This window comes from Oncorhynchus kisutch, unplaced genomic scaffold (genome assembly GCF_002021735.2).
Source record: "Oncorhynchus kisutch isolate 150728-3 unplaced genomic scaffold, Okis_V2 scaffold822, whole genome shotgun sequence".
Taxonomy (NCBI): domain Eukaryota; kingdom Metazoa; phylum Chordata; class Actinopteri; order Salmoniformes; family Salmonidae; genus Oncorhynchus; species Oncorhynchus kisutch.
Genome location: NW_022262767.1, coordinates 30662 through 51322, shown reverse-complemented (window position 1 = coordinate 51322; position 20661 = coordinate 30662). Strand labels below are relative to the sequence as shown.

Sequence of the window (20661 nt, the reverse complement as noted above, 5' to 3'; positions counted from 1 at the left end):
TATTCAAATCTTCACTTGTTATTCACTTACAGTGTATTGATGGGGTTCAGTTACAGTGTATTGATGGGGTTCAGTTACAGTGTATTGATGGGGTTCAGTTACAGTGTATTGATGGGGTTCAGTTACAGTGTATTGATGGGGTTCAGTTACAGTGTATTGATGGGGTTCAGTTACAGTGTATTGATGGGGTTCAGTTACAGTGTGTATTGATGGGGTTCACTTACAGTGTATTGATGGGGTTCAGTTACAGTGTGTATTGATGGGGTTCACTTACAGTGTGTATTGATGGGGTTCAGATACAGTGTGTATTGATGGGGTTCAGATACAGTGTGTATTGATGGGGTTCAGTTACAGTGTATTGATGGGGTTCAGTTAGTGTATTGATGGGGTTCAGATACAGTGTGTATTGATGGGGTTCAGTTACAGTGTATTGATGGGGTTCAGTTACAGTGTATTGATGGGGTTCAGTTACAGTGTATTGATGGGGTTCAGTTACAGTGTGTATTGATGGGGTTCAGTTACAGTGTATTGATGGGGTTCAGTTACAGTGTGTATTGATGGGGTTCACTTACAGTGTATTGATGGGGTTCAGTTACAGTGTGTATTGATGGGGTTCACTTACAGTGTGTATTGATGGGGTTCAGTTACAGTGTATTGATGGGGTTCAGTTACAGTGTATTGATGGGGTTCAGTTACAGTGTTTATTGATGGGGTTCACTTACAGTGTTTATTGATGGGGTTCACTTACAGTGTTTATTGATGGGGTTCACTTACAGTGTTTATTGATGGGGTTCAGTTACAGTGTATTGATGGGGTTCAGTTACAGTGTATTGATGGGGTTCAGTTACAGTGTATTGATGGGGTTCAGTTACAGTGTATTGATGGGGTTCAGTTACAGTGTTTATTGATGGGGTTCACTTACAGTGTTTATTGATGGGGTTCAGTTACAGTGTTTATTGATGGGGTTCAGTTACAGTGTATTGATGGGGTTCAGTTACAGTGTATTGATGGGGTTCACTTACAGTGTTTATTGATGGGGTTCACTTACAGTGTTTATTGATGGGGTTCAGTTACAGTGTATTGATGGGGTTCAGTCAGTGTGTATTGATGGGGTTCAGTTACAGTGTGTATTGATGGGGTTCAGTTACAGTGTGTATTGATGGGGTTCAGTTACAGTGTGTATTGATGGGGTTCAGTTACAGTGTGTATTGATGGGGTTCAGTTACAGTGTGTATTGATGGGGTTCAGTCAGTGTGTATTGATGGGGTTCACTTACAGTGTGTATTGATGGGGTTCACTTACAGTGTGTATTGATGGGGTTCACTTACAGTGTGTATTGATGGGGTTCACTTACAGTGTGTATTGATGGGGTTCAGTCAGTGTATTGATGGGGTTCACTTACAGTGTGTATTGATGGGGTTCACTTACAGTGTGTATTGATGGGGTTCACTTACAGTGTGTATTGATGGGGTTCACTTAGTGTGTATTGATGGGGTTCACTTAGTGTGTATTGATCGGGTTCACTTAGTGTGTATTGATGGGGTTCACTTAGTGTGTATTGATGGGGTTCACTTAGTGTGTATTGATGGGGTTCACTTACAGTGTGTATTGATGGGGTTCAGTTACAGTGTATTGATGGGGTTCAGTTACAGTGTGTATTGATGGGGTTCACTTACAGTGTGTATTGATGGGGTTCACTTACAGTGTGTATTGATGGGGTTCACTTACAGTGTGTATTGATGGGGTTCACTTACAGTGTGTATTGATGGGGTTCAGTTACAGTGTGTATTGATGGGGTTCAGTCAGTGTGTATTGATGGGGTTCACTTACAGTGTGTATTGATGGGGTTCACTTAGTGTGTATTGATGGGGTTCACTTAGTGTGTATTGATCGGGTTCACTTAGTGTGTATTGATGGGGTTCACTTAGTGTGTATTGATGGGGTTCACTTACAGTGTGTATTGATGGGGTTCAGTTACAGTGTATTGATGGGGTTCAGTTACAGTGTGTATTGATGGGGTTCACTTACAGTGTGTATTGATGGGGTTCACTTAGTGTGTATTGATGGGGTTCACTTACAGTGTGTATTGATGGGGTTCACTTACAGTGTGTATTGATGGGGTTCACTTACAGTGTGTATTGATGGGGTTCACTTACAGTGTGTATTGATGGGGTTCACGTACAGTGTGTATTGATGGGGTTCACTTACAGTGTGTATTGATGGGGTTCACTTGCAATGTGTATTGATGGGGTTCAGTTACAGTGTGTATTGATGGGGTTCAGTTACAGTGTGTATTGATGGGGTTCAGTTACAGTGTGTATTGATGGGGTTCAGTTAGTGTGTATTGATGGGGTTCAGTTACAGTGTGTGTTGATGGGGTTCAGTTACAGTGTGTATTGATGGGGTTCAGTTACAGTGTGTATTGATGGGGTTCACTTAGTGTGTATTGATGGGGTTCACTTGCAGTGTGTATTGATGGGGTTCACTTACAGTGTGTATTGATGTGTCAGTGATGCATCGGTCTGGCCTCTATAGACTTTGCTTTGTAGCCTACTCTTCAATACATTTCATTATGGAGGCAATTCAATTATTCATATATCTGTGTGTGTGTGTTTCCAGGACCGCTCTGACCCTGGGCTGTGAGTATGGCTGTAAGGACGCGGTGGAGGTCCTTCTGAAGAGCGGCGCCGACGTGACGGCCGTGGACAGCTTTGGCCACGACTGTTTCCACTACGCCCGCCTCAGCAAGAACCAGGAGCTGGTCAGCCTTTTCAAGACCTACCTCGACAACGTCACCAAAGGTCAGAGCACGGCTGTGTCCCGATTTGACCTATGACCTATGCCCTAGGTACTCCTGTAGATGTGTTTTTCACCCTGTGTGAGGGCTGCCCTGTGGACAAAAGGCCACATTTCATTTTCCTGTTTAAACCTTCAGCGATGTTCAAAACTGTGAAACGAGTTTCATCGACTTCAAATACTATAATCATCGTCCATGTCTGGCAGGGAGAGGGAGGTTTTGATGTTTTTCTGTGTCTTTCAAATGAGAACTCGATGTTTTCTTAGCCTCAGTAGGGGGGAGACAGGAGCAGATAGCCCAGAATGAAGAGGTTCTGAGATGTTTCTATCTGCAGTGTAAGCTGTAACTCCGCCGGTGCCTCAGAAATACAGAAACCACAGGAGACTGCTGAAAACACCCATTCAACCAGAAGATCAAAATGAGAGCAAGGAAAAAGTAAAAAATAACATGTCTATTGAAAACACTGGGTTAAAAAGTCACGCTGCAGAGAAAGTAAAGTTATTAACAGAATGAAATGGACTGGGGGAAATTTGCAGCAAAGGTGAAAAAAAGGATTGTGCTTTTAAGGAAGGTAACCTGAGTTCAAGTGTGTCAGCTTTCTTCTTTCAGAGGGAATTTAAGGTTGTTCATTCAGCGCGGCATGTGGCTTTGCAGAGTGTTTTAATGTGGGTTTTTATCAAGGCTATGTGAAATAGAGTACATAAAATGTCCCCAACAGATCCCCTTCATGTGAACTTTGTGTATAGAGCCATGCATTTATCAAAGTTCCTAGGCCGTCATTGAAAATAAGAATTTGTTCTTAACTGACTTGCCTAGTTAAATAAAGGTAAAATTAAAAAAGGCCCACTCAACTAGAACCCTAGGTAAAGGGGCCCACTCAACTAGAACCCTAGGTAAAGGGGCCCACTCCACTAGAACCCCACTCAACTAGAACCCTAGGTAAAGGGGCCCCACTCCACTAGAACCCTAGGTAAAGGGCCCCACTCAACTAGAACCCTAGGTAAAGGGCCCACTCAACTAGAACCCTAGGGAGAGGGCCCACTCAACTAGAACCCTAGGGAGAGGGCCCACTCAACTAGAACCCTAGGTAAAGGGGCCCCACTCAACTAGTACCCTAGGTAAAGGGCCCACTCAACTAGAACCCTAGGTAAAGGGGCCCACTCCACTAGAACCCCACTCAACTAGAACCCTAGGTAAAGGGGCCCCACTCAACTAGAACCCTAGGTAAAGGGGCCCACTCCACTAGAACCCTAGGTAAAGGGCCCACTCCACTAGAACCCTAGGTAAAGGGCCCACTCAATTAGAACCCTAGGTAAAGGGGCCCCACTCCACTAGAACCCTAGGTAAAGGGCCCCACTCAACTAGAACCCTAGGTAAAGGGCCCACTCAACTAGAACCCTAGGTAAAGGGCCCACTCAACTAGAACCCTAGGTAAAGGGGCCCCACTCCACTAGAACCCCACTCAACTAGAACCCTAGGTAAAGGGGCCCCACTCAACTAGAACCCTAGGTAAAGGGGCCCACTCCACTAGAACCCTAGGTAAAGGGCCCACTCAACTAGAACCCTAGGTAAAGGGGCCCACAACTAGAACCTTAGGTAAAGGGGCCCACTCCACTAGAACCCTAGGTAAATTGCATCTAATCAAATTCTACTCTTTAGCACTTTAGTCTACATTTGTCAGAAACTAGAATTGCCTTTTCTCCTAGTATCTGGTGCACCATCAGTCATTTACCCTACTTAACAATTATCTTGTTGTGGCAAATTGATGTCCTTGGTTTGTGGGAGGCGGCTTTAGATGGCTTCATGGGATTTCTCCCACACCTGTTGTTTGTTTTCACACTCAGTGCTCATTTGAGATTGGTTTCTCATCAAGCCTTTAATCATCATTACTGTGGCGTAGTTGCTTTTTTTTGTTGGATAAAATGTTTGTGCCCGTGTGAAAGTACTGTCCTTGTATCACTTCATTTCAACTTCTCTCTTCAGTCTCCTGAAGACTTGGTGATGACAAAACACATTGTATAGATTTAAATCATCAACGACATGAGTGACGGGCTGCTCTGACGTGTGTAAACGGACCCTTTAATTGTTTCTCATTGTATCCACAGCAAAAGAAGCTGCCAAAATGGAGCAGAAAAAGCGACAGGTAACATCGCATTGCTCACTTTAATTGCCAACCTTCATACTGATTTCAGATCAGATTTAAAACAACACACATCCCCACAGACAATATCTCCTAGATCCTAGGGCAATGCCTCTCCTGCTATGTTGCCCTCTGAGCTGTTGATTAGACTGTAGTTGTTATTGTTGAGCTGTATAGTAATCACTTGACATTTCTACTGTTATTTCCTCTGGGTGAATCCATTGTTGAAAAGGTGAGCCGGCTCATAGGCTTACCAAAGGTTTGACGTGAGCCCCATCAAGCAAATAGGATGGGTTTTTATTATCGATTCTGTTATCGCTTCCTCGTCAAGGCACTTCCTGGGTCATGTGTTCTGTATACATGGAGCGATAGACGGTATCTGTGAGGTCTGAACAAGCCGATCCCAACAATACCGCATAAGTTCAGTTTCTGCTCTATTGAATCTGACCACATTCACCACTCATTGATTTAATATTGAATCTGACCACATTCACCACTCATTGATTTAATATTGAATCTGACCACATTCGCCACTCATTGATTTAATATTGAATCTGACCACATTCGCCACTCATTGATTTAATATTGAATCTGACCACATTCACCACTCATTGATTTAATATTGAATCTGATCACATTCGCCACTCATTGATTTAATATTGAATCTGACCACATTCACCACTCATTGATTTAATATTGAATCTGATCACATTCGCCACTCATTGATTTAATATTGAATCTGACCACATTCACCACTCATTGATTTAATATTGAATCTGATCACATTCGCCACTCATTGATTTAATATTGAATCTGACCACATTCACCACTCATTGATTTAATATTGAATCTGATCACATTCGCCACTCATTGATTTAATATTGAATCTGATCACACTCATTGATTTAATCTTGAATAGAGACGGTCACAAGTGTTTTTACAAAATCACTGTTGTGTTGAAGCTGTTTGCTTAATGGTGTATTACCATGCGGTAAACAGTGAGTTGTCATGTTTTACACTGTTTCCTGTGGAGGCCAAGTGACTCACACTCCGACATTCAGTTGGACATTACTGCCACCTAGTGACGAGATGGATAATCGTAGTTCATTCATCAATGTCACTGCCACCAGAGAAACTGTATATAAGGAAATCTCTTACCCTGCTACCACTAGCCATCAGCCCCCCCCCCCCCCCCCCGTCGATCATGGCTAAATGATAACCTGTGTCTCCACAGCACTCAGTGGAGATGACTGAACAGGCCGAAGCCAACGTGAGGGTGAGTACAATAGTTTTTTTTCTGCATACGTTCAATATTGAATTTGATAGGCCAGCTACATTGAGTTTGACCTCGTAGTCCTTTGTGATGGACAGGGATGTAATTACCCGGTCTGAATGTATGAGGACATTAAGCAAGATGTACCCAGCAGTATATAGGGGAATATATAGGCTGGCCTGAGCATCAGCGTGACATGATTCTACAATGTCCAGGATAATTGAAGGTACTAGTGAATGTATATTTACTGTTGGATCTAATTAAACAGATCTATAGATGTTTTCAACTCAGCGGTTACTGTCTGCCCTGAGATTGGAATGTTGGGGGTTTGATCCCAGGTCAAGTCATACCAAAGACTCTAAAAAGGGACCTGATGCCGCTGTGCTTGGCACTCAGCAATAAGAAGATGGATTGGGGGTAAAGGCGTCCGTATGCTTCCCAACTGAAACAATTCGGGAAGAGTTTGTACATATTTTATATTTTGTGCCGTTTTTTTTGTTAGTTTTGGACTCCGGTGAGGGTTTTTTCGGCTGTTCGGGCACACAATGTTTTCTAGAGGCAAGCCAAGTTCGGAGCCAAGGTCTACACCCCTTCGTCGGAGATTGGTCAACAGTAGGGGTTCTTCAATGAGAGACTATTCGTTTTCATGCCCAATTTTTCATTGAGAAATATTGCACCAAACATCTTAGTTAGATGTTACATTTCCACGACTATGAGCTTCTCTGCAAAAACGTCAAAATGAATTTCTTCAGGTATCTTCAGGTAGTGTATTCTGGCTACGGCATCTCAAAATGAACAAACAGTACGATTGCTGCGTTTTTCTCATTTTTAAAGCGAATGTCTTTTAAGGGAGTATGCAAGCAACTCTCGTTGGGTTGGGGTTGCCGAGTTCAGCTAGGAGCCAGCCGAACAGAGGGATGCTGACGCGTTAAGGCCCTGTGACAGACTAGCATCCTGCCCAGGGGGTGTACATGTACTTCAAGCTGACTCATGCGACAGAAACATTTGATAGGATCCTGCCCTATGGGCTGCTCTGGCTTGGAGAAGGGTTACTTAGAGATTTGTGTGATTTGACTTGTAAATGGATTGTGACTTCTAATGTTTGTCAGGACCTGGAGAGACAGAACGAGAGCCAGCAGGAGACTCTGAGGAAGTTTCACCTGGAGCAGAGGACTCTGATGGACAAGGTCAAACTACTGCAGCAGCAGCTCAGCCAGGTACACACACACACACACACACACACACACACACACACACACACACACACACAAAGGTGTGTAGACAACTTCTTGACTAACACGGAAAGTCACTGAGAGGGGAATCAAACACAGTTTGTGCTTCAAGAGAAACATAAGAACTTGGACGGTGACAGGCACTATATATGGTAATGAGTTATTTGTCAAACCCTCTGATACTTAACTTGTAATCCTCTATATCCTGTGCAGGAAAAACATACAGTGGAATGCATCCATAAAGAGGTAAGGACAGCCACATAACTCAATTGTTTGGGGTGGGAAGACAAAATGAAACATTTTACCTATAGATTAGAGAGTTGAATTAGCATGCCTGTTTGTGTTTGTGAGAATGTGGAAAGATTTGATTGGATACCAGGCCATAGCTGTATTCATCTGAAAGTTACTGTCCTCAAATGCAACTAAAGTTGCTAGGCTGTTGATCTGCTCTAAAGCTCCACGTTGTGTTTGTGCTGAATTAGAGGGAACAGCTGAAGCTCTTACTGAGTGCCAAGGACAGGGAGGAGGGGGCTCGGGCCCCAGAGACTGTCAAGGTTCAGCTCAGGAGCCACATGGTGAGGGACCACAGCCAAATGCCAACCCTGCTACACAGCATATGAAATCATCATGGGGTTTTACATAATAATAATACTAAGAGCTCTTGCTTAGGTTGTCTAAGGTTGTGCTTGAATGTGAACATACTGTATGTTCTATGTGTTTTCAGGGGGACTACTCTGGCCAGTCTGTTATCAAAGGTGAGTGAGCTCTCTTTAAATGTGAGATATCGGAGAATAAGAGATCCAATCAGAGGATCTGAATTGAAAAAAGACCTCTTCTGAATCATCTCCGTATTTGTTCTGGCAGGAAAAGACAATGTCCTCGTCAAACAATCTCACAGCCTGGATTCAGCGCAGGTAAACCTGACTTCTTCGCTTTTTTTCTAGAGCATTATGGACCGCAATGACAAGGAAACTGTCATGAAGTATGAAAAACACGCAGACCATATCTGCTGTGTATTCTAGTCCAGTCAGCAACCATGAGCTTATCAACTCTCTGACAGCCAAATAAACGGCGGAATTCTCATTTCGTCCTGTCAGCTGTTTGCCCCCCCCCAGCAAATGAGAGATTTATTCTCTTAAACCACTGCAGGTATTTTTTTGATTTTGGGCTCAACTTTTAAATTGATATTTTTTTATCCTATTGTAGCCTTCACATCTTCTCAGTATTCTCGTGTCGCTATAGTGGAACTGACTAAGTCAGCTCTCATTGCAAAACCAATATTGGACTGACACTGCTGTGAGTGAGAAATAGGTGTGCGAAGTGTATGTAAATTGCACAATCATTCCACACACATTAAACTTTTGTTCCTGCTGTAGGTGCTGCAGTCGTCCGGTCTGTCACACTCACTGTCCCGTCCCCTGGAGCTTGCGGGACGTCCTAGCGTGGGCTGGGACCCAGTCGAGGAGGTGGAGGCCCTGCGGCGCGAGCTGGAGACGGTGAGGAGGCGGCAGCAGACTGCCGAGGAAGAGGCTCTTCGCCTGCAGGCGGCACTGGCCCGCAAAAGCCAGGAGTGCCAAGAGCTGGTCCAGAGCCGGGAGACCATCCAACGGCAGGCAGACCGGCAGGTCCAGGAGCTGGAGGAGGCACTGGGGGACGTCCAGAAGAGGATGCTGGACTCTGAAGCCAAGGTCAAGCAGCTCCAGGCCCACGTGGTGGCGGTCAAGGAGCACCTAGGAGGCCAGGCGGCCGACGAGCTCCGTGCCCAGCTCCACGATGTCAAGGCCAAGTACGAGGGCGCCTCGGCCGAGGTGGGGCGCGTGCGTAACCACCTGAAGCAGAGTGAGAAGGCCCTGGAAGAGTACAAGAGCAGCGAGGGCCAGCTGGCGGTGGAGGCAGAGCGGCTGGGCCTGGAGCTGACCGCCTTGCGGGAGGAGCGGGATGAGCTGGCAGAGGCTGTGCTGGACATGGAGGCCCTCATTAAGGAGACCCGGGCACGGCAGGGAGAGAAGGTTGTGCCGGCAGAGAAGTTCGACAACATGAAGAACCTGCTGAGCAATGCGGTGGATGAGAAGGAGCGTCAGCTGGCAGAGCTGCGGGAGGACTATGACCGTGTGCTGGAGGAGGTGGCTGAGCTACACAGGGAAATGGACAGCCAGCAAACCCAGGCCGGGACAGGGGCGGTCCCCCTGCAGGAGCATGAGAGGATGAGGACGACCCTGGAGGAACAGAGTTCCTCCATGAAGAGGAGGCTGGCGGACATAACTGCCAAGAGCCAGGCACTGATCCGCCAGGTAGAGGAGAGCGAGGAGGAGCGGGAAATGCTCCAGGAGCAGCTGGAGGAGCTCAACAGCAGGGTGGAGGCCAACTTCATCCCCCTCAAGGCCCATGAAGAGGCCAAGAGCGCCCTGGAGAGAGCTGTGGAGGAGCTAGAGGAGAGGCTGGTGGAGGCCGCAGAAAGGAATGGCCAGGCCGAGGTGCAGATCCAGAGGCTACAAACGGAGAGGGTCACCCTGTGTGAGAGCGTCACCAGCCTACAGAGCGCTACCGTGCCCTCTGAGAAGTTCCGGAGCGAAGTGGGTGCCCTGAATGCTCGCAACGCTGAACTGGTGAAGGAACTGGAAGTGCTCCAGAAGAGGTTTGAAGAGAGAGAGAAGGAGCTGGCCCAGGTCACTGCCAAGAACCAGTCTCTGAAACAGAGCCTAAATGGAGAGTACGTGTCCAGAGAGAAACATGAGCAAGTGAATTCGGAGCTGAGTGCTGCTTTGGAGAAGGCCAAGGCTGAGCTCTCCAAAGTGGAGAAGGAGAGCAAAGAAAGTGAGGAAGAGTTGCAGAAGGTGAAAGAGGGTAGTGCAGAGTTGAAAGAGAAGCTGGAGAATGTTCAGGTGATGATAGAAAATGACTATGTGTGCCTTATAGACCATGAAGCTGTAAGGGTTAAGTTGAGCAATGCTGTTGTTGAGGCGGAGCATCGTGCCAAAGAGGCGTTGGCAAGCTACCAGTCTGCCCAAGATGGGACAGTAAAGCTTCACCAAGAAATGGAGGCGCAGAAGAAAGAACTAGACACCATCCAGGAAGCTATCCAGGCCAAGTTTGTTCCGTTGACTGCCATAGAGGAGAGGGAGAACTCCTACAACACCAAGCTGAAAGACTTGACAGGAAAGCTCTCGGAGATGCAAGAGAAGTACAACCAGGAGAAGTTGGAGGGGGAACGTCACAAGCAGGAGAAAGAGAAACTGAAAGTGCAGATGGAGTCTGTGCAGCAGAGAATGGAGACAGGCTTTGTCGCCAGTGAAAAGCACAAGGAGGTGGAAGATGAGTACAGGGGTAAAATGGAGGAGCTGGCGCTGAGGTTGGTAGACCTGGAGCAGCAGTACAAAGATGTGACTGTGCAGAGGGCCGAGCTGGAGGAGCAGAACGCCCTGTGTAACACTGACATCCAGAGCCTGCAGCAGCGCCTGGAATCCGAGTCGGCCCGGCTGGAACACTATGAGGCCGAGCACCAAGCCCTGAGGGGCACCATCCACCAAGCCCAGGACGAGTGCCAGAAAGCCAGGGAGGCCCAGCGTGGGGAGGCCCAGAGAGCCTGCGCCTTGGAGAAGGAGCTCCAGGGATGCTCCGGGGACCAGGCCGTCCTCCTGCAGCAGCATGCTCAGGCCAAGGAGGCCCTGGAGGGGCAGGTGGCCCAGCTACTCGCTTCCCTTCGCCAGGAGCAGGAGACCAGCGCCCAGAGGGCCCAGAACGTGGCAGCCCTGCAGTCAGAGCTGCTCCGGGCCACCCAGGCCCTGGACGAACTCGGAGGAAGAGAGGACCAGTTGAGCCAGCTGAAGGCCGAGAAGCAGCGTCTGCAGGAAGAGACGGCGGCGTTGGGGGAGAGGCTATCTGGGCTGGCGGAGCAGTGCGAGGTGCTCCACCATGAGGTGGCCCAGGCCAGGGAGGACGAGTGCAGGGCCAGAGAGGACAAGTCCAGGGCCAGGGTGGAAACTGAGACCCTGCAGGAGAAGAGCAACACCATGGATAAGGAGATCCGGGAGCTGAAGGAGAGGTACGAGGAGTCGCTCAGCACCATCGGGGAGTTTCAGAGGAGGATCCAGATGTCGGCGGAGCAGACCGAGGTCAAAGACAAAAAGGTAGGAGAAATATTCTGCATTGAATTGTCGGCCATTTTTAATATGAATAAAATCAACATAAATGTGCAGTTCCAGCCAAAAGTTGACACACCGACTCATTCAAGGGCTTTTCTTTATTTCTACCATTTTCTACATTGAAAAAAAGCGGTCATCAAGGTAAAGGGTGGCTACTTTGAAGAATCTCAAATACATTTAGATTTGTTTAACACTTTTTTGGTTACTACATGATTCCATAAGTGATATTTCATAGTTTTGATGTCTTCACTATTATTCTACACTGTAGAAAATAGTAAAAAAAGAAGAACTCTGGAATGAGTTGGTGTCTCAACTTTTGACTGGTACTATAGATGGTAAAAGTACGGTAGTATTTACATTTGGTAAGATCTCAGTTTCTAGTTCTGTTAAGAAGTTTGGCAGTTTTTCTGGCAATACTTTGGTCCGTTGATATGAGGTTTTCTAAATATGTAGATGGTTATGTATGTTCTGGTGCTAACAGCTTTGTGTGTTTCAGATCAGCGAGCTGCTGACGGACGTGGAGAGACTGAAACAGGCCCTCAATGGTCTGTCCCAGCTGGCGTACGCTGGCAACGCTGCACCCAATAAGAGACAGATGCAGCACATAGACACACTCCAGGCCCAGATCAAGAGCCTGCAGCAGCAGCTGGCTGTGAGTGTGTGTATATATATATGCATGCATACACACACACACACTGCAGATGTAGTGGATGGCAGCCAGTTGTAGCTAACCTAGCATTTCTGTGACATTGCCCCTATTTGACAGTCTAAAAGAATACATACACACAGAACATACCTGTAGATTTTAAAACTTGTCAGCGATGACACAAAGTAAATGACTTATTTCTGTTGTGGTCCCTTACATTGTGTGAAGCTGTAACAATTGACTTGCCTACATAGTGTACATACTTGATTGTATTGACATGTTATACTCGTGACAGACGATGACCTATAACATGGTGTCATGTCAATACGCTGCACTAACACCATAATCAGTCACTCAGTACTCTCTGGCTCCCAAACATAATGAGCCTCGTTAGTAGGAACGAAAGCATTTTTTCAGTCCAGCGTTAGTTACCGATAATGGGGATGTTATTATCTTCGTTAATTACCTTGATGACATAGAGGTTTGGTCCAGACATGATTGATCCTCCTCCCACAGTGAGTTAGTGGAAATGAACCGTTTCCCTGTGGATATATCAGTACATCAGAAAGAACATCTATGTCAGTGTTCTTACAGTGCAAACCAAAGACTATTTGTCTGTCGTATTATTACAGTAACACTCTCGCTGTGTGGGTATTACAGCCGATTTACCGCTGAGCTGGAAACGATGCGAGACTCAACAAAACATTAGTCTATCGTATAATTACAGTAACACTCTTCGCTGTGTGGGTATTACAGCCGATTTACCGCTTAGCTGGAAACGATGTGAGACTCAACAAAACATTAGTCTATCGTATAATTACAGTAACACTCTCGCTGTGTGGGTATTACAGCCGATTTACCGCTGAGCTGGAAACGATGCGAGACTCAACAAAACATTAGTCTATCGTATTATTACAGTAACACTCTTCGCTGTGTGGGTATTACAGCCGATTTACCGCTGAGCTGGAAACGATGCGAGACTCAACAAAACATTAGTCTATCGTATTATTACAGTAACACTCTCGCTGTGTGGGTATTACAGCCGATTTACCGCTGAGCTGGAAACGATGCGAGACTCAACAAAACATTAGTCTATCGTATAATTACAGTAACACTCTTCGCTGTGTGGGTATTACAGCCGATTTACCGCTTAGCTGGAAACGATGTGAGACTCAACAAAACAGTCTGTCGTATAATTACAGTAACACTCTTCGCTGTGTGGGTATTACAGCCAATTTACCGCTTAGCTGGAAACGATGCGAGACTCAACAAAACATTAGTCTATCGTATAATTACAGTAACACTCTCGCTGTGTGGGTATTACAGCCGATTTACCGCTGAGCTGGAAACGATGCGAGACTCAACAAAACATTAGTCTATCGTATTATTACAGTAACACTCTCGCTGTGTGGGTATTACAGCCGATTTACCGCTTAGCTGGAAACGATGCGAGACTCAACAAAACATTAGTCTATCGTATAATTACAGTAACACTCTTCGCTGTGTGGGTATTACAGCCGATTTACCGCTGAGCTGGAAACGATGTGAGACTCCACAAAACATTAGTCTATCGTATAATTACAGTAACACTCTCGCTGTGTGGGTATTACAGCCGATTTACCGCTTAGCTGGAAACGATGCGAGACTCAACAAAACATTAGTCTATCGTATAATTACAGTAACACTCTTCGCTGTGTGGGTATTACAGCCGATTTACCGCTGAGCTGGAAACGATGTGAGACTCCACAAAACATTAGTCTATCGTATAATTACAGTAACACTCTTCGCTGTGTGGGTATTACAGCCGATTTACCGCTGAGCTAGAAACGATGCGAGACTCAACAAAACATTAGTCTATTGTATAATTACAGTAACACTCTCGCTGTGTGGGTATTACAGCCGATTTACCGCTGAGCTAGAAACGATGTGAGACTCAACAAAACATTTGTCTGTGCACCTGATTTTCAAGGACGACCTCTGCCTTCCTCTCTGTCAGCTCACTCGGAGCCTTTGAAATGATGGAGGCAGAGAATGAACTGGTGTACTTTTTTTAAAAGTTGGGTCTAGCGGCTAGCCAGAACCCAGATGAAAAGAAAATGAGGTCCATATTAGAATCCTGAGAACGTCATTACTCATGCTCTGATGTGAACCCACGGTCGGGGCCACGTTTTCATTTGGAGTTCGCTCTCTTGGCTCTTTCATTCGATGTTGGCAGTCTTCAGGAATATATGGATGCCATCTATTTTGCTGTGAAAGACGGGCGTATTTCAGAGGTGCATGGTAAGGTGGAGCCAGGCAGGCGGAGTCCCTTTGTAATGTCTGCCAGGTCAGCCCATAGTGGGCCTGTACTCATCAAGTCTCTTGTTCTCTCTCTCTCTCTCTCTCTCTCTACCTCTCTCTCTCTCTCTCTCTCTCTCTCTCGCTCTCTCTCTCTCGCTCTCTCTCTCTCGCTCTCTCTCTAACCCTCTCTCTCTCTCTACCCCTCGCTCTCTCTCTACCCCTCTCTCTCTCTTTCTACCCCTCTCTCTCTCTCTCTCTACCTCTTTCTCTCTCTCTCTCTCTCGCTCTCTCTCTCGCTCTCTCTACCCCTCTCTCTCTCTCTTTCTACCCCTCTCTCTCTCTCTACCCCTCTCTCTCTCTTTCTACCCCTCTCCCTCCTCTCTCCTCTCTCTCCCCCTCTCTCTTCACAGGATGCTGAGAGTCAACACAGAGAGGTGGTTTCAATTTATAGAACTCATCTCCTCAGTGCAGCACAGGTCAGTGTGTGTTTCTTTTAGTTAGTGCTTGTTTTCTAGGTAAAGTAAAATATAAACCTCCAGCCTCCCTGGCATCTCTTGCATTTTTGTTGCCCAGAAAATTCCTGAAGACATAATATATCTGAAAATATATGTGATTGTTGATACGATAGTGTCCTAAATGTCAGAGGCTGACGACACCAGTAGACTGGCCCATAGCCCACACTGCTGACGACACCAGTAAGACTGGCCCATAGCCCACACTGCTGACTACACCAGTAAGACTGGCCCATAGCCCACACTGCTGACTACACCAGTAAGACTGTCCCATAGCCCACACTGCTGACGACACCAGTAGACTGGCCCATAGCCCACACTGCTGACTACACCAGTAGACTGGCCCATAGCCCACACTGCTGACGACACCAGTAGACTGGCCCATAGCCCACACTGCTGACTACACCAGTAAGACTGGCCCATAGCCCACACTGCTGACTACACCAGTAAGACTGGCCCATAGCCCACACTGCTGACGACACCAGTAAGACTGGCCCATAGCCCACACTGCTGACTACACCAGTAAGACTGGCCCATAGCCCACACTGCTGACGACACCAGTAAGACTGGCCCATAGCCCACACTGCTGACTACACCAGTAGACTGGCCCATAGCCCACACTGCTGACGACACCAGTAGACTGGCCCATAGCCCACACTGCTGACTACACCAGTAGACTGGCCCATAGCCCACACTGCTGACGACACCAGTAGACTGGCCCATAGCCCACACTGCTGACTACACCAGTAAGACTGGCCCATAGCCCACACTGCTGACTACACCAGTAAGACTGGCCCATAGCCCACACTGCTGACGACACCAGTAAGACTGGCCCATAGCCCACACTGCTGACTACACCAGTAAGACTGGCCCATAGCCCACACTGCTGACGACACCAGTAAGACTGGCCCATAGCCCACACTGCTGACGACACCAGTAAGACTGGCCCATAGCCCACACTGCTGACGACACCAGTAAGACTGGCCCATAGCCCACACTGCTGACGACACCAGTAAGACTGGCCCATAGCCCACACTGCTGACTACACCAGTAAGACTGGCCCATAGCCCACACTGCTGACGACACCAGTAGACTGACCCATAGCCCACACTGCTGACATAACTGTGAAATAGGGGACCAGTGGATGATCTCAAACCGTTGTTGTTTCTCCCAGGGCCACATGGATGAGGACGTCCAAGCCGCCCTGCTGCAGATCATCCGCATGAGACAGGAGTTTGTCTGCTAAAAGTCCATTCAGCAACAACAAAACACAACCCGCTGACTCAAATCCACCGTTCACACAGCCCCAGCTACAGAGCACCCCCCCGCTGTGGCCCCTGTGGGCGCCTGGCGTGTGAGAGTGTGTGTTGGGATTGTGTGTGTCTGTGTGGGAAGAGATCCATGTTAGTAGTCAAACATAATCCTCCCTATATGTCTCGATTGGTTTGTGTGTTTCAACAGAACTAAGACCAAGTGTTGTGGATGGACATAGATATACAGTAGATATACGGTAGATAGAGAGGGTAAGGGTAGATGATGGGTTGTACCTTAGCTAGGTGGATAAACCTCAACATAGGTGATGACTCAGTGGGATACTGTAGCTGCTGACCAATAGAATGTACTAATGTCCTTTGAAAACATGAGCATGATGAACTGCCTAGGCCTTTCTCTTCCTGACTACTCTGTTAAGGCTCCATGAAACAGGATATTCAATGCCTAGCTGGCAAGTCTCTGAAAGGAAGCTCTTCTTAGATGGAATGTATGTAAATCTCCTCTAGGACTGTATGGGTTTATCATGATGTTGGGTCTTGTGTGGTGGGGTGATTGGCCTCTGCTTAGATTATCCTCCTGACGTCGCAGCAGTGAAACTGAAAACACAAGCAGCAAAGTCCGCTGTTAACTCACATTCCCCCGTGGCGATCGACTCCCTCCCGTCTTTCGTCTTCATCTTTTGAGGTTCTACGGTGAATTCTAGAACCATGCCCTGGTCATTTCAAACAGGAACCCCCTGAAGTTACCTACTCATTCAGTTTGGGAGCAGGACTCCTCCATTTTGGGGCATTGGCCACAGCGACTGTTTCCCTAAAGGTCCAAACTTTATCTTGATTCTTTTCACTGAATCGTAAACTCCTCAAGCAGTCTCTTTAAGCCATTGACCCCACACAAACAACGTGAATGTGGGGCTCTGCACATTCTGGATTTGACTCGAGGAGTGTTTGCAAACAACACTGTAGCCCAATCTTAAGACGAACCCCTGCCATGAACCTTAACCCCTACCATGAACCTTAACCCCTACCATGAACCTTAACCCCTACCATTATGGTGGTCACCGATCAGAAGGAACAGGATAGGTTTAAGACAGTGACTCTATCAGGGCAGCCTACATGTTGATGACTTGGAGCAATCTGCATATTGCTTACGCCTATCCAGTCCCCCTTCAGATCGGCAAAAACACACCAGAGAGTTAGAGGCTGGGAGTTTTGGACAGGGGTTCTGGAAAAGGGCCTTGGCTGTGTCCTAGTGTTTGCGGTGCAGCGTCTCCTGTTGCTGGAGCGAGAGTGCCCTCTAGTGGGGAGACTTGGCAGGCCAAGTTGACTGATGTATTCATTTGACTAGTGTTTTTTGTTGTTGTCTTGTCGTGGTTCATTTTAGTGGTCTCAGAGTGGAGCAAGTCTCTAGTGCCTTTAAACTGATATCTTTTTCATGGCTTTGTACTACTTTGATTAATAAACAACGTTGGTGTAACAATGAAATTCAGCAGGTCTGGAGTAGAAATACAGGACACCCTTTAGGGGAACAGTTAGGATGTCATTCTGTAGGGATACTACGAATCCCTCTATTTATATGGATTGAGAAGTCTAAGGTTGCGTCTGAAATGGCACGTTATTCACTATATAGTGCACTGCTTTTGACCAGGAGGTCTAAAGTAGTCCACTGTGTAGTAGGGAATAGGGTTCCGTTTGGAACACACGTGTTGCTAAGCGTAACAATATGAAGAAGCTCAGTGATGCTTTTGTCTTTTGTCTAACATGCTTTGCAAAGCATATAGAAATGTATATTAATCCATTTCATACTAATCCTCTATCTACTACTGCTGTAACACAATGATCTAAAATGTGATTTCTGAAATGTCATTTTGAAATAAACATAAAACAGATTAATTTAAAAATTAGGTTCTTTTTTTAAATTTTTAATTGGAGGATCATGAAATACATCTGTCTCCAATAACAGAATTTACAAGTTGAATAGTTATTTTAAATCTCAACCAATATGTTGAAATTGGTTGTTTTTCTTTTTCTTCTTGCAAGGATGTCTTTTGTTTGGGAATTAGTTGTTAAAAACATAAATACAAGTGGCCTAAACTTAGAGAGATGTTCTCGTTGATTATCGCTGCCTGCACATCAATATGAAGACACAATACGATGCTTAAATAGACCTGGTTGCACAGTAACGGTTTGGGGTCGGGTCCTAAATAGTGGGAATCAGCCCAGCACAGTACGGTTTGGGTCGGTCCTATAGTGGGAATCAGCCAGCACAGTACACGGTTTGGGTCGGTCCGATAGTGGGAACTCAGCCAGCACAGTACGGTATTGGGTCGGTCCTATAGTGGGAATCAGCCAGCACAGTACGGTTGGGTCGGTCCTATAGTGGGAATCAGTCAGCACAGTACGGTTTGGGTCGGTCCTATAGTGGGAATCAGCCAGCACAGTACGGTTTTGGGTCGGTCCTATAGTGGGAATCAGCCAGCACAGTACGGGTTTGGGTCGGTCCTATAGTGGGAATCAATCACAGCACAGTACGGGTTGGGTCGGCCCTATAGTGGGAATCAGTCAGCACAGTACGGTTTGGGTCGGTCCTATAGTGGGAATCAGCCAGCACAGTACGGGTTTGGGTCGGTCCTATAGTGGGAATCAGTCAGCACAGTACGGTTTGGGTCGGTCCTATAGTGGGAATCAGCCAGCACAGTACGGTTTGGGTCGGCCCTATAGTGGGAATCAGCCAGCACAGTACGGTTTGGGTCGGTCCTATAGTGGGAATCAGCCAGCACAGTACAGGTTTGGGTCGGCCCTATAGTGTGAATCAGCCAGCACAGTACGGTTTGGGTCGGCCCTATAGTGGGAATCAGTCAGCCAGCACAGTACGGGTTTGGGTCGGCCTATAGTGGGAATCAGTCAGCCGCACAGTACGGTTTGGGTCGGCCATATAGTGGGAATCAGCCAGCACAGTACGGTTTGGGTCGGCCCTATAGTGGGAATCAGCCAGCACAGTACGGTTTGGTCGGCCCTATAGTGGGAATCAGTCCAGCACAGTACGGTTTGGGTCGGCCCTATAGTGGGAATCAGCCAGCCAGCACAGTACGGTTTGGCTCGGCCCTATAGTGGGAATCAGTCAGCACAGTACGGTTTGGGTCGGCCCTATAGTGGGAATCAGTCAGCACAGTACGGTTTGGGTCGGCCCTATAGTGGGAATCAGTCAGCCACAAGTACGGTTTTGGCTCGGCCCTATAGTGGGAATCAGTCAGCACAGTACGGTTTGGGGTCGGCCTATAGTGGGAATCAGTCAGCACAGTACGGTTTTGGCTCGGCCCCTCCCTATAGTGGGAATCAGTCAGCACAGTACGGTTTGGCTCGGCCCTATAGTGGGAATCAGCCAGCACAGTACGGTTTGGCTCGGCCTATAGTGGGAATCAGTCAGCACAGTACGGTTTGGCTCGGCCCTATAGTGGGAATCAGCCAGCACAGTACGGTTTGGCTCGGTCCTATAGTGGGAATCAGCCAGCACAGTACGGTTTGGGNGTTGTTTCTCCCAGGGCCACATGGATGAGGACGTCCAAGCCGCCCTGCTGCAGATCATCCGCATGAGACAGAGTTGTCTGCTAAAAGTCCATTCAGCAACAACAAAACACACCCGCTGACTCAAATCCACCGTTCACACAGCCCCAGCTACAGAGCACCCCCCCGCTGTGGCCCTGTGGCGCCTGGCGTGTGAGAGTGTGTGTTGGGATTGTGTGTGTCTGTGTGGGAAGAGATCCATGTAGTAGTCAAACATAATCCTCCCTATATGTCTCGATTGGTTTGTGTGTTTCAACAGAACTAAGACCAAGTGTTGTGGATGGACATAGATATACAGTAGATATACGGTAGATAGAGAGGGTAAGGGTAGATGATGGGTTGTACCTTAGCTAGGTGGATAAACCTCAACATAGGTGATGACTCAGTGGGATACTGTAGCTGCTGACCAATAGAATGTACTAATGTCCTTTGAAAACATGAGCATGATGAACTGCCTAGGCCTTTCTCTTCCTGACTACTCTGTTAAGGCTCCATGAAACAGGATATTCAATGCCTAGCTGGCAAGTCTCTGAAAGGAAGCTCTTCTTAGATGGAATGTATGTAAATCTCCTCTAGGACTGTATGGGTTATCATGATGTTGGGTCTTGTGTGGTGGGGTGATTGGCCTCTGCTTAGATTATCCTCCTGACGTCGCAGCAGTGAAACTGAAAACACAAGCAGCAAAGTCCGCTGTTAACTCACATTCCCCCGTGGCGATCGACTCCCTCCCGTCTTTCGTCTTCATCTTTTGAGGTTCTACGGTGAATTCTAGAACCATGCCCTGGTCATTTCAAACAGGAACCCCTG

The 20661-nt window shown here is 47.0% G+C and overlaps 1 protein-coding gene across 2 annotated transcripts in view; it reads left to right on the top strand.

Moving 5' to 3' along the window:
- LOC109877980 (uveal autoantigen with coiled-coil domains and ankyrin repeats protein) overlaps positions 1–18093 on the top strand; it is a 74324-nt gene extending 56231 nt beyond the window's left edge. The window contains exons 8-19 of one of the 2 annotated variants that reach the window (XM_031816557.1): positions 2620–2801; positions 4903–4940; positions 6172–6213; positions 7320–7427; positions 7656–7688; positions 7925–8017; positions 8167–8197; positions 8307–8356; positions 8819–11569; positions 12081–12236; positions 14921–14986; positions 16197–18093. In XM_031816557.1, the coding sequence (XP_031672417.1) occupies positions 2620–2801; positions 4903–4940; positions 6172–6213; positions 7320–7427; positions 7656–7688; positions 7925–8017; positions 8167–8197; positions 8307–8356; positions 8819–11569; positions 12081–12236; positions 14921–14986; positions 16197–16268 (3622 nt within the window). In that variant the 3' untranslated portion in view covers positions 16269–18093. The remainder of the gene's footprint in view (positions 1–2619; positions 2802–4902; positions 4941–6171; positions 6214–7319; positions 7428–7655; positions 7689–7924; positions 8018–8166; positions 8198–8306; positions 8357–8818; positions 11570–12080; positions 12237–14920; positions 14987–16196) is intronic. The other variant, XM_031816556.1, reaches the window with a different exon arrangement.
- Positions 18094–20661: the final 2568 nt, after the last annotated feature.